The sequence below is a fragment of the Botryllus schlosseri genome, chromosome 9 (genome assembly GCF_051294905.1).
Source record: "Botryllus schlosseri isolate E-star chromosome 9, Bs_hap1, whole genome shotgun sequence".
Lineage (NCBI taxonomy): Eukaryota > Metazoa > Chordata > Ascidiacea > Stolidobranchia > Styelidae > Botryllus > Botryllus schlosseri.
In genome coordinates this window covers 5,814,134-5,827,577 of record NC_137244.1, presented here as the reverse complement: position 1 = coordinate 5,827,577, position 13,444 = coordinate 5,814,134, and the positions used below count along the sequence as shown (strand labels likewise).

General features: G+C 39.9%; 2 protein-coding genes across 9 annotated transcripts in view; one reads left to right on the top strand and one right to left on the bottom strand.

The window, feature by feature from the left end:
* LOC145446931 (armadillo repeat-containing protein 8-like) overlaps window positions 1-13,065 on the bottom strand; it is a 393,366-nt gene extending 380,301 nt beyond the window's left edge. For 6 of the 7 annotated variants that reach the window (XM_080325316.1, XM_080325309.1, XM_080325310.1 and 3 more), the window contains exon 1: window positions 13,050-13,065. The gene's annotated coding sequence lies outside the window, so the exon portion shown is untranslated. The remainder of the gene's footprint in view (window positions 1-13,049) is intronic. The other variant, XM_080325315.1, reaches the window with a different exon arrangement.
* LOC145446927 (MAM and LDL-receptor class A domain-containing protein 2-like) overlaps window positions 1-13,444 on the top strand; it is a 229,516-nt gene that overhangs the window by 155,972 nt on the left and 60,100 nt on the right. For both annotated transcript variants that reach the window (XM_080325301.1, XM_080325300.1), the window contains exons 129-132: window positions 2,075-2,174; window positions 2,631-2,767; window positions 10,017-10,149; window positions 10,723-10,969. In XM_080325301.1, coding sequence (XP_080181427.1) covers window positions 2,075-2,174; window positions 2,631-2,767; window positions 10,017-10,149; window positions 10,723-10,969 — 617 coding nt within the window. The remainder of the gene's footprint in view (window positions 1-2,074; window positions 2,175-2,630; window positions 2,768-10,016; window positions 10,150-10,722; window positions 10,970-13,444) is intronic.

The following is a 13,444-nucleotide window of genomic DNA, read 5'->3' as shown; positions in this document are numbered from 1 at the left end:
CTATGATTCGGTCGGCTTGTATATTCAGCGGCACGTATACCGCGGACTCGAAAAGATAGGATTTAAAGTTTTAAACAGTTTTGGGTACGCGCTCGTATGGTTTGATGATTGGATTTAGCTTCTGATTAAGAAGACTTGCTTCTCCAATGTATGTCTGCATTCCTGGGTTCGCTATACGGTTTCAGCGTTGCATTCAAGCGAAACGTACAACAACGGTTGAATTTAATATACAACAGTGCATAGAGGTGTTCTGCTTTGAAATTTGGGTGTGCATAGTCGCATGGCTAACGTAATCTGTGATTTGTGACCACATTTGAGCATTTTACAGCCCGCGGGCCAGATCCAGCCCGCGAAAAATTGCTTGGAATTTATACAACAAAACCTGCTTTTGAACATAATGCGTGGACTAAAACCATATCGGCTGTATGAACTGAACCAGAAACGCTTTTACTTATAAGCCTGTCCATTTATATACCATTGTCACGTATAGCCTACGTATGTCGTATGCGTTATCCAGATTCAAAATAAAGCCAATATAACAAAGTTTGTCGCAACAGATAAAGTCACAAGTCAATTTTTCCACATAAGATAGTTCAAAGATTTTCAATTCAGTTCAAACTGCTTTCAATTTAGAAATGGAATTGATTCGCCCCAGAATATTGTTCGAACTTTTAGCTCGGCCCGCCAACATTTTTTCTTCTGCACTGCTTTCATTCCGTGTGCATGTCTCCTTTTTACATTGCCTATGCAAGATGGGGTGTCTGAATTCGACACCTTCCTGTCTTTCCATTGTATCGCAGTCTTGTGGTGTTATGAAATGACGAAATTGTTAATAATAAATTGAATTGAATTGAATTGCGAATTTAGCCCGCCGAAAAAAGTAATTGCCCACCCCTGTTTTTGACACTCGCTCTTCTACACACTAAAATCTAGACGATCTCTAGTGTAGGCCTCACACACGCAAAGCAACAAGATGTGGGTGTGCATAATTTATAAACCAGAGTACATGCCATTAATCATGCAGTTTACAACTATTGAGCATGAACGCCTAATTTCACATGGAGAATTTCTCGCCATTTGGGTGACGTCACGCCACGTAGTTCGGCGGAATCGACATATCTCAAGTCATGCTCGAAACATTCTCCCCGCAACAACACTTTACGATTGCCAATACGCATTGGTTTTCCACGTCCCTGTTTTCAAAGCGTCACGATTCATTGTCACCCGGCGTCGTGACCCATAAACGTTACTACGAACTTATGGAATTGGGATGCATCTTATAGTCCTGACGGTTCGGCATGCCTTCCGAATCATTTGCGGTGAACATTCAAGAGCCAAAATTAACCCTGAATTTATTCACGACAAGTGTATCCAACTGAAGAAAACTTCATTTACTGCGGTCTTTTTGTATTAGACATCCATACGCGGTTGTATTGAAGTTTCTGCAGGGCCAAGCTCGCAAAGTCCTGTTAAACACCACTATCTTGATTTTGATTGCCGGTATCACTGCTGTAGCCTTTAATATACTGCCTAGTGCTCGCTTGATTGTATACTTGTCGGAATTTTTTGTTTGAAAGTCTCAATAGCTTCCAGATAACTTGTCAGAAACGAGCTGTAGGCTAGTTTTAATTAAACAGTTTCGTACAACACTTGTACCATTGTAAGGTACGCCCAATGTAGTTAGGAACTCAATATCATGACACCATGTAGAAGAATCCGTTCCAGACTTCAGAATTAAATCAAAATTCGATGTATTATATCACTATTGATGGACGTAAAGCACCCAACTTCTTGCATTTTGGAATTGAGACCGGCAGAAAACTCGCGAGAGCGGTTTAGAACTACATATTGAAAATGCTACTGTTACTGACTGAGATTTCTAATATTGCCATTCATAATGTATGCTGAGATTTCAGGTATTAAAAGCCTACGAAACAGCAGTCTTGTGTATGCTGGTACGATTGGAATCAGTTGCCGCGTGCGGTCATGCGTCCACAACGGACGACCGTACGCAACGCAAACTATGACGTCACAGCACAACACAACCAACATGCTATCATGTTTCCGTCCGCAGGTCGGTACGTTTGACACGATAATCGGGCGAGGTGGCGATCCGATATGGGCTACCCGCGGAGGACATCTAAATTCGTGGAACCGCATCACAGTGACAATCGGTGTGTTTCATGTTTGTTTAGGCTGGTCGCTTTTGAAATGGTGTTTAAGAGCTACTTTATCAACGAGAATTGTAGTCTCGCTACTTTTTGCACCTGTGGAAGCCTTTTAACCACCATTTGTCGTATCGTAGCATACGCAATATGTTGCAGAAAGCTAGGTGCGTTAGCGGAAATGAAATATATGTGAAGTCGCGATAAACTCTCATCATTGTTGCAAAGTGCAATGAGATGGTCGAACAATTTTATCTTTATCGTGATGTAGAAATGGCTTTGTATTCTTTGTGGTCGCATCAAAGGTATACATTTGAACTTGTCACGTCGTTCGTGCTTTTTTATGGTGTCGTGTTGAGTCATATTAGAACGTTCGATCGTAGCTTATACTAGATTACGAATGTAATCAGTCAGGAACATGATTTCCCCCAGCCCCAGTGTTCAACTGTCTGCTCTGTACGAAAGGTGACCAATCCGAGGGCTGGAGGTTGAGGTTTTCTGCGCTGCCTTGCGTGAGAGTGAACCAGTGCAACGACATCTCGGTGGACAACGTCGTGCTGCAGTACTGCAACATCAATGACCAGATACCCAACGCCGATCAGGTTGGTGTTTTCGATTACGATATAAGGGCGGAGATCATAAAATAGGATTATCGATAAAGTCGATTGTCATGTTCATCATGATTTAACAACATAGGATTAATGAAACCAGTTGATCGCAGCGCATAAAGTTTGGTTTATTGTCATGATTTAACAAACCGTAACAAATTACAGATAATAGTTAACATTCTTATGCGCAAATCTTTCCGATAATGACCGTGACGATTGTCTCCTAGGCAATGGCTTCATTAAACAATCAGATAATCAACGAATTATGTACCCCCCCCCATTGCAGAGCGATATATATATCAGTAGGCTATAATCCATTTCTTCGCTGTACATTACTTATTAGTGATTTTACACACTACTTTCATTTCGTGATGATGATAATTCTATTACAGTCGCAGTATCTTTATCAGAGCCTGCCGTTTCCTTCAGTAAATTGCCATCTGACAGCCCAAACTGCGTTTTCGCATTATGATGCAACAGATAACACATCTCAATTGAACACACGGGACACCTCGAGTAATTATCGCGCGTAACTTTTCCCAAGATTATGCGTCGCCATTAGCAGTTTCTAATCACACGATTAGCATTCTCCCGGATCAGCTAACTTTATGATATCCGCCCTAAACGTACGTTGCTCACGCGACGCTTTTCACTAGGAATATGTCATCATCGCCGTATAATTGTTACACTTTATGGATCAGTTGTTCCCTAAAACTACTACTTTTTTTCCCACACCACAAGTTCAATAAAAAGGTATTTTACATTATTGAATAGTATATTCATATCGAAACAACGACTAGTAGATAATTGGAAAGAACATTGTATATCAACAATCGTATCACAAAATATGACGTCACCGGCATGAAATTTCGAATGATTACTCAGTGTAGTATTTGTAGATGTTGTACACACAGTCCTTCCGTAGGCACAGGCTTGATTGGCGTACTTTGATAAAAGTCGACCCCAAGGCACCCAAATGAACGTGTGAACGGCCTCTCCCGACAACACGGAATCTGTCCGATAATCTTTCGCGCAAACAAGATTATCCAACAAATGTTTGCCAATAGAAGAAATTATGTACTTTATGGTCAGAAGGAGTTCGTGTACCATCTGAATGTAGTACATTGAACGCTCTCTCATTCGAAATTTCATGCTGGTGACGTCATATTTTGTGATACGATTGTTGATATACAATGTTCTTTCCAATTCTCTACTAGTTGCTGAAGCGCTCTCTCCGCTCCGATCATTCGAAATGTCATGAACTTGACATATTTTGGGGATGAACTATAATTTTCAAGTTGCTGATTATTATAACATCTTGACGCTGCTTTCAAACACATTAAATTACGCCGTGTGTCATCCGACTAATGCGTAATACGTAGTCGCCAGTGTCATATCATAATATTTTCATCGTGAGTTTCTTTAATTTTACCGGTATTGGAACGCATGCAGAGTTGGATGAGAAAATTTTCAGCTTCTCGAAATTAGATTAGAATTAGAAATATAGCTCTTTCTAAATTAGATTAGAATTACTGAACTTATGGAAATTTGACATTAAATGAAGTTTACTTCATATCAAGTCGGAGTTCTATCTCAAAAGCACAAGAACGTCAAATTTATGTACAGCAAGCTTGGTTCGCTTCGTAGGCCTACTATACAGTTTCTCTGTAGTATTTTCAGGAAAACCAGAAATTAAATTAAAACTCAAATTAGATCATAACGCCATTGCACGAATTAGATTAGAATTACAGATTACTGTTATTTCGCTTAATCAGTCTAATTTGACTACTAGTATTACCTAGTTGTCCAAGTGTCCAAATCGAACAATGAGCTTGCCAATTCGCATATTGTGACATCACACATCATTCGAGTTCACTCAAAGTTGAATGATTCATGCGGCTTGTTGAACGTCAATTATTACTCGTGAGAGACGAATGCATCTTCTCATCGCATATCCTTCACTTATCGCGCAAGAACTTCCACGACAGTGTCTGCCTTATTATGGCCTTTTGCGCTGCAGCAAGATTGACATTCGTTGAACAGATTCAGTTCAAGAGTACACATTCCTAGGAACCCGGAAAGTAAATGATCCGGCATACGTATGGAAATGTCATTTGTAGTGTGAAAAGGTGTTTGTGTTGTTTCGGCGCGATGATCATAGTCACATGAGTAGTGAATACTTGAGTATCGCCAAATTCAGCTGCCTCAACCATACGAAACTTTCAGGGTGGGTTTCAAAAAGTTGTCTTAATTTAGACCTGGCTTAAGGCCAGTGATTGACTTGCTCAAGACGCCAGACGTCGGCGGTCTTAATTCGGTTTCAAATGTCAATTTGGCGCCGCGCTCGGCCAAGTCCGTTAGTTGCGAGTAATTACTGTCTACTTCGTCGCTGTAGCGAGTTCAACACGGAACCGAGGCCAGTTGTTATTGTTTTGAGTTGCTTGCTGATGTCGTATAGTATGGTAGCGATGCAGTGAAGGAATACGGAATTGCTTGAGTTGTTGAAATTTACGGACGGATGATCAGAACGGAACCCCGAGGAAGTATCTGGCAAATGATCAGCACGTTATCGCAAAGTATTCGAAGAAATAGTGCGGCTGTGATACCGATTTTTGAAGACACAACTGCCCAGCATTTTGGCATATTAATCGATGAGGATTATGCTCTTGGAGATGCTGAATATCCACTGAGGACTTATTACTCACGCCACTATTATGCCCAAGAACTTTGACCGAAAAAAGTCACTATTGTTTTCATGCATATTGTTACCCTCTGGCAGAGCGCAGTGCTTTGTGTTGAAGAAAATATCTCGCGCATTGGCTATATTCATGGAAGAACCTCAGAATATCGATATGACAATAGCCTGCTTCTGCCTTTACAATCATAGCAATGCTGACAAGGCAGACGGAGCTGAATTTGATGACATACTGCAACTGGAAGCGTTGACCGCACTCCCACAGTATCGACTCCTACAGAGAAATCTGCACGACAACGCATGATCTAGAGATTTTTGCAATACATTTGATTACATTCCAATACATACTCGTGCTTTATTTCTTGTGACACGTTAAAATGAGGTAAAATGTGCATTATGGCTTTAAGTAAGTTCAAGTTCATAAATTTGGACACAAGATAGCGAAGTTATTGCAAGGGGCTTGGAAAACTGGAGCAGGCGAACATGAACGGCTGAACAAAATTGAATCAAATGTACAAAAGACATGTTTTGACTCTAGATTCGGCTAGCGTCAAATTAATGTTGTTCAGCATCTTCTAAATTATTAACGTTGAGACCATGCTCAACTTGTTTCATTCTCTTCTGCTTTATCACTGATTTTCAAATCTTCTCGGCTTCATAGTTGACTTCGGGCCTGGACTTCGGTGAGCTGTTGGTAGAGATATAACTAATAAATTTCGAACGAATTTTTCAAATTTTATACTGTTGCTATCCATACAAAACTCAATAGTCTATTGTAATACATAGCATCAGCAAACTATACGAATGTTAATAGCAATAATAATGAGATAATAATTAATAGCAATAATAATGAGATAATAATTAATAGCAATAATAATGAGATAACAAACAGACAATTGATGGCCTAGTAATGAATGCAAACTTACCTTGATCTGGTTGGAAATGTTGCCCAAACAACTAGCAGATGCAGCTCCCAACTGCTACTCCATAAGTTGGCACATCAGATGGGTCAGCATCTATCACAAAACAAATTATCAAGCATGGTATGAATATGAATGGAAATGACATACTTACAGCCCAGTGTTGGTATCATGGTGCGAGGAACTGGATAAAGCTCGAGCAAAGTGCTTTCAGAAAAACCTTAATATAAAAGGAACTGGATATTGGTATGCGCATTCACACTCACATATACGGATAGATAGATAAATACCTATTTGATGGCTTGGCACATCACTGCTCGTTTGATTTTCTCTGTGTTCCAAAAGAATGGTGCTATCATTTGTTTCACAGCCTGCAGCTCACTCTGGTGGCACATTGCACAGCTATATAATAATTTTTACATGGACTGATCATGCTGCTATGTCGATACTATGACTGGGTAGCAAATCTGTGAAAATCAATGTTGAATTGACATATATCTCAAAACATTTGGATTACTGAAGCGTTAGCATTTACTGCACTTTGAATATTATTGGCATATATCACTTCACATCAATGGCCCCTTTAAGCTGCATACATGCGCAAATGCGCAGTGCTGACACGGTTTATGCACACAGAAAATCTGAAGTCATGACCCTTTTTTAGTCGTTACGCACTGTTTTCCGAGGGTCTGCGTAGTGAGTTCTTGAGTGTACGCACAGACTTGTTAAAAATTAGAGGGAACATTGCTTCACATCTATAGCAATTCACTAACAACTTCATGCAAAGTCATGTCATTTTTCTTTCCGAAACTTCTGGATCTTTATCCAGTATGCTGAAATTCGGTGCGCGTGCAGTGAACGGAATATCAATACAATGCTGGTTGAATAGACACATATTGATCAAAGTTCCATGTAGTCGGCACTATTTCTAGAAAGTAGCAGTTAAACATATTTATGACAATGCTCATAGGGGTGGAGCGAAAATGGATGTTGAGGGGAACCCTGCAATCAATCACAGTTGCGTGCAAGTGGTGCAACATTGATTAGGCTCAACAAAATGAGCATGATACATATTTTCCATTTTCTGGTGATGCGTCATGTGTTCACTTTTTGGCTATAACCACAGCAAAGCCAAACTGTCAAAACGTCAACGTGCCTAAGTTAAAAGACGTAACCAGTCGAGAAAACTATAATGATGAGTTGACGTAGCATGTAGGCTATCAATAAAGGATCTGTTGATCTGCCGCAACCTAAAATCTCATCTTGGGGCTTCTTCGATACATGCGCTATATTAACTGATGTTCCCCATGACCACTGATCAGCATCATTACCCGTAGCGGATTCTTATCGCTGACCTTTCTTTGCCAAAATGGGCGGGATTCGCAAGTCCAACGCTAGGCACCTTTACGCCTTACCCCAAATATCACTTCACGTGTCTCGTAACCATAGTCATATCATATTCGTAACCGAATCGATTGGAGCCAGCGAACGCGGGTTATGGTGGTCATGGGGAACATTGCTTGATACTATATGGTGCGGTTATGGAAGAAGTGCTGATGTGTCCTGTGTGCCTCAGGGCTCTGGCTATCCATTTGAATTGAAATCCGTTCAGTATACGAAGACCCCTGCAGCATTCCACTGTAAATCCCACTATAACGGTATATGATACCAACTTGTCACGTTTGTGATATAAACATTGTTCCAAACTGCCTGACATCAATATAAAATGATCTAATCTGATTTGCCAAGCTATACATCAGAAGAACGGCCAGTATCCTTCAACAAACAGCACAGCAGTTATCAGCACTGTTGACTTCAGCCTACCCCCTAGCTGGCTTGGATATCTGTCTTAACAAAGCGCACGCTGGAGGGGAAATCCCCTCAAGTCACAGTTTTGAAACCGACTTCAGCCTGAGGCGTGTAGCTTAAGCCCGACGACGGGCCTAAGTCGACTATTTGAAACCCACCCTCAGTGTTGGTTTCATATCAAACTAAATACAACGAAACACCCCATTACCAAGACGAATTCCGATTGTCCTGGTGCTATGTAAATCCAGGATGGGAAATAGGTGTACTGAGATTTACACCATAGCATTGGGTGTACACAGGTAAACTTCGCCAACCTGATTGTGCATTCTCACCCTTTCCAACGGGTGTAAATGAGTCAAATACACAAATTCCAGTGGAGATATATCCCAGGTGAAATCCAAAATCATGGTAAACGCACCGCGCTCGCACTGCGCGCTTGGGATATATCTCCATAAGGATTGGTGTGTTTGGCTCATTTACTTTCGTTGGAATGGATCATGACCATGAATGGCTATGAAAGCACTATTTGGTACATGAAAATGGTGTTTACCTGGTTCACACCCCATGCTATGGTGGAAATCTTCTCACTTCACCTATTTTAACATCCATGGATTTACAGTGAACACTCTCAGCGAGAACAGAGTGTATTTCCCCCTTGTACCACCCCTGATATACGGGTGTGAATATACACCCATGGCACACGAAACCATAACATACCCCAGACTTATACCGCGGTATAAATCGAGTGTAACAATTTAATCTTAATTATGCTAGCACGTAGGAACGAAGAATGTACGCACGTATAGGCAAGTAGAATTTGTAACCGCGATATAATTCTCAGTTAGGTTCTGTTCTCGTGTACCACCCTTTTCGGCCCTTCGATTGCGAATACGCACTCTTTTCCCTAGGAATGTAGGACTTAGCTGATATAAAGATTAAGTTGATACAAATCAGTAGATTAGAGCGCTTTCTCGTCCGATTATCGAAATTGAATGATACTTGGAAATCAATGTGTGGCACCAGGCAGAGAAACCGTACAAATGGTTATCCAACTCATATATAGTAAGCAGGCAAATAAAATTCAAGATTTAAACTGAAATACAAATCAAATACCGTTTAATTGAAGACATATTCGCTGAAGCAGGCGGTTTTGGGTACATATATCGCTTTTACCTTGAAGGTGGCTGGTTTTAAACCTCTTCTATATGATTGCTGAAATTTGTTACTCTGGCTAGTAGAACTTTGCACACCGAATTCGACTCCATTCCGACAGGTAGAAAGGAATTTGTCGGAGTATCAAAATTTTAAATTAATTTGAAAAAAAAAAATGAATTCTATTTCTTCAGAATTTTACTGCCTATCAATGAAGTTGTCAAGTAATCTAATGAAACGATACACAGCCAATTTGGCTTAATTCCAACCGGTAGAAGCGAAGTTATTGGAGTGGAAATCTTGGATTTGAAAAAATAGTATATACTGTGGGTAATCCAAGAATTATAGTAGTAACAAACTCGAATAACTTCACTTTTACGGCTTGGAATTGAGTTAAATTTGTTTTGCATGGTTTTTGTTGACAACTTAATGATTTCATGGGTTAGCTATAGTAAAATCCAAAATTTTCAAATTTTAATAACTTCGTTTGTACTCATCGGAATTGAAACACAAATTTGATGTGCAACTTTTTTTAGGCAACCTCACAATTTTGGCTGATAGCCGCGAAAATATGAAAAAATTAAGTTATTTTTGAACAATCCTATTGTTCAATCGAGCATTAAGAGGTAATTATTTTCATTTATCCGTTAATGTTTACCAATCGCAGCTCGACTGTGACTTTGAGAGCGGAACTTGCGGCTGGCTCAACTACAAACATGACGACTTCGATTGGATACGCTGGAACGGGGATACGGCCAACGTCGCGGCTAGTACGGGACCCGCCTATGACCATACTCTTGGTAAAGTGCATTTGAAACTTGATATTCATCAGCTGATATGTTTTCCGCATGATATGTTGTGGATTGGATCCGAAAACCGACCGAAAATCAGCAGTTTTCGTTTCGAAATAGCATACACAGTTAGCAATAGAAAGTGGATGGTTAAGCCATCGAATTGGTGTAGACAAGCTGTATGCTGATATAGCCTACATTTCAACAGCAGCTGAAATATCTCGAAACATCAAAGCAAATTGTGGATAACCACTGAATTACCTCAGATTCTTTGTAGAATTCTAGATTGTGTAGCTTTAACTATTTTCTCTTCCTCATTGAAAGTACTATTAAAACGTATTATATGCTTCGTTGAATTTGTGCTGTGATGGCTTTTGTATTAGCACCTTTTCAAGCGTAATAGTCTCATGATCGCGAAAGTTTGCCTTTCAGAGCAACCAACCAGAATTTACCTAACTTGCGGTCGATTATTGATAAAAAGTACTACGAACTTCCATGTAAGACCTCAAAACCAAACCAATTCCATATTATTCGTGGTTAATGTGTTCTAATCGTAATTAATAGTAATTGATTGTACTGCAGGCGCGGGTGAAGACGGCCACTATATGCTAGTCGACGCCAGTTCCCGCTTGAGAGCTGACACAAAAGCCATTTTGACGTCGCTCAACCAAACCGGAACCGTGTCTCAGGGCATCTGCGTGTCGTTCTGGTACCATATATTCGGACCGAGCATCGGAAACCTGGGTCTGTACGTGATCAAACACGGCAAGGAAGGCCACGAGGGAGACTGGCACCCGGTCTGGTCGAGAACAGGATCACAATCGAACGAGTATGGTTCTCTTCCGAGCATTGCACACGCTCTTAAATACAGTGCCGAGACTGTCACAGCTACACAACCGCATACAGTCCGTTCTTCAAAATCACATCGAAAATGTTGTTTAGTCAGTGACTATTCTATTGATAGAGCTGCGCAGGGTTGTAATAACGCGAGTCAGGACTCGACTTGACTCGACTCAACTCCTTGAAAATGGAAAATTTTTGTATTGACTCGAATTTTACTGGAGTCATTGCGGATGAGTCGACCAATTCATATGGCTCGACACATTCTATATGGCATATTCAAGTCCAGTGAATCAGGACCGATAATTGAAAAATGGGCCATGAAACTGTCTTTTATCCATTTCGATAAAGATGTTTATAGTGAAAAAATGGTCATGTTATGAATCCGAAGCCTTCTGTGTCAGTGGCTCTCAACCTTTCTGACCTCGCGGGCCGGTAAAACTTGAAAAACGTAAATTCACCGTGTTAAATCCAATTACATCAACATTTAATGCAATATTGGAAACATCATTTAATGGTGCCTTTTTGATACAAGTAATATTGATGCGTGGTTTTATTGAAATTTATGCAAGGCGAAGTTCGCGGAGTCCTGTTTAAGTCAAGTAACTTATTATGAGTGTTCTGTGTCCTTTGGAAGAAATGTGACTTTGATAGGCCTTATCATACTGCAAAGATTGAAGTTTGTTCAAATGTCTTCGTAGCTTTCACATAAAACTTGTCAGAAACGAATTGTGGGCTACGTTTCGACAGTTTCGTCTAACACTTGTATTATTTTGACGAATGCCTAAAGCCGACCACGAACCCTTTATTTCAGTGGTTCCCAAGCTTTCTCGGCATGTAGCACACTAGAAAAGGTATAAAACTCTCTGGGCACACTAGGGCGAGAAAAGATGCCTTGAAAAAGAACATAAACTGAACATATGCAATAAAAAGGAGGTTGACTTGTTCGAAAACTTACCCGCATTTTGTAACGTACATCCCTTGATATTACAATAATATTGGGATATGGCGAAAAAACACTTGTGTTGTAATCGCCAAACAAACATAATCAACAAAAACATCTCGCATTTTTTCATTGATTCCAAACAAGTGTATCTTGTTTAGAGTTTTTAAATTCACTCAAAAAAGAAAAGCCATGTCCATTGTCCACCTAGCCATGAAGATGCAAATTTTAACGCAATATTGGTTGTTTTTGCGCCGATCATGGGGTAGGTCTTGCTAGCGGACTGATAAACATAACAAAATTTCATTGGAAGAATTAGCTTCAAATTTCCGTCAATCATTTAGCTGCTCTTCTGCGGAAAGATTGCTTGATGTATTTGAATGCCATAGCTGATTTCATTGTCACTTGCGCTTATTTGTCAGCAGTGGAAGAAGTTGAAGCGTCTGTAAGTCGCGTGTTTCAGGCCTTTTTCAAAATACTTATAGTTTTTTTCCAAAAATGTTCGTGGCACATCTGAGAATTTGCGGCGACACACTAATGTGCCGCAGCACACAGTTTCTGAATCACTGCTCTATTGCGACACCATGCAAAGTACGTCCCAGACTTCGGAATAAATTTGAAATTTTATTTTTATTTTTCACAGAAGTGAATTGAAACTGCCCCGACTTGTCTCGAGTCAAAAGTAGAAATGCCAAATTGACTTGCGACTCGGTTACAACCCTGGTGTTGAGCGGCATCGAGTGCCTATGAGCGATTCGATTCTGAATCGAGTATTTAGGCTTCTAGTTGAGTGTTCTAGTATCACTCATTATAATGTCTTGACAGCATGAAATTTGTGCGAAGTTAAAATATAAATACCTTCTATGTTACCATAATTATTGTGGTACATCACATTAAAGGCAATTTGGAATTTTTTTCGACCAGTATTTCATTGCATTTTGTTACAATACTGTGTATCGATCACGTCTTCACACATATTTCCATATGCTGAGATACAACCAGTTGAGGTCTTATGGCATCCATAGTGTAATATAAAGTCAAAACTATGATTCTGTATGCGCTCTTAGTGACACGAAGCGTAAAATCTCAGTAATTGAAAACAGCGTCTTCCTAGTCGTGGATAAACCTTAATACAACCAAATAGGGAAGTTTTTTGTTTACTGCCGATTCATCGTTTACGGTAATTTCAAAATCATATCTACATTAAACGATTGGTATCTAGATGTAGGTAGCTGCACTTCTCTAATATATAATATTTCCTTTCAATACTAACTTGGTTTGGTTTATTCATTATGTACATTGATATAACATTACGTGTATTCAGATATGTAATTACCTTACCGTGGCATTCAGTTTGTAATTGATGCATTGTGCTCTATCCTAATGCCGTAAAATGGGTCCTATGACTTGTCGAATCGTGATAAATTATTTTTTGGGGAGAGATATATTCCCTGGAGGTATCGGTGATACATGCTTATTTGTCTCATGTTTATTATCCTGTTGTGCGCAAAAGTATAATCA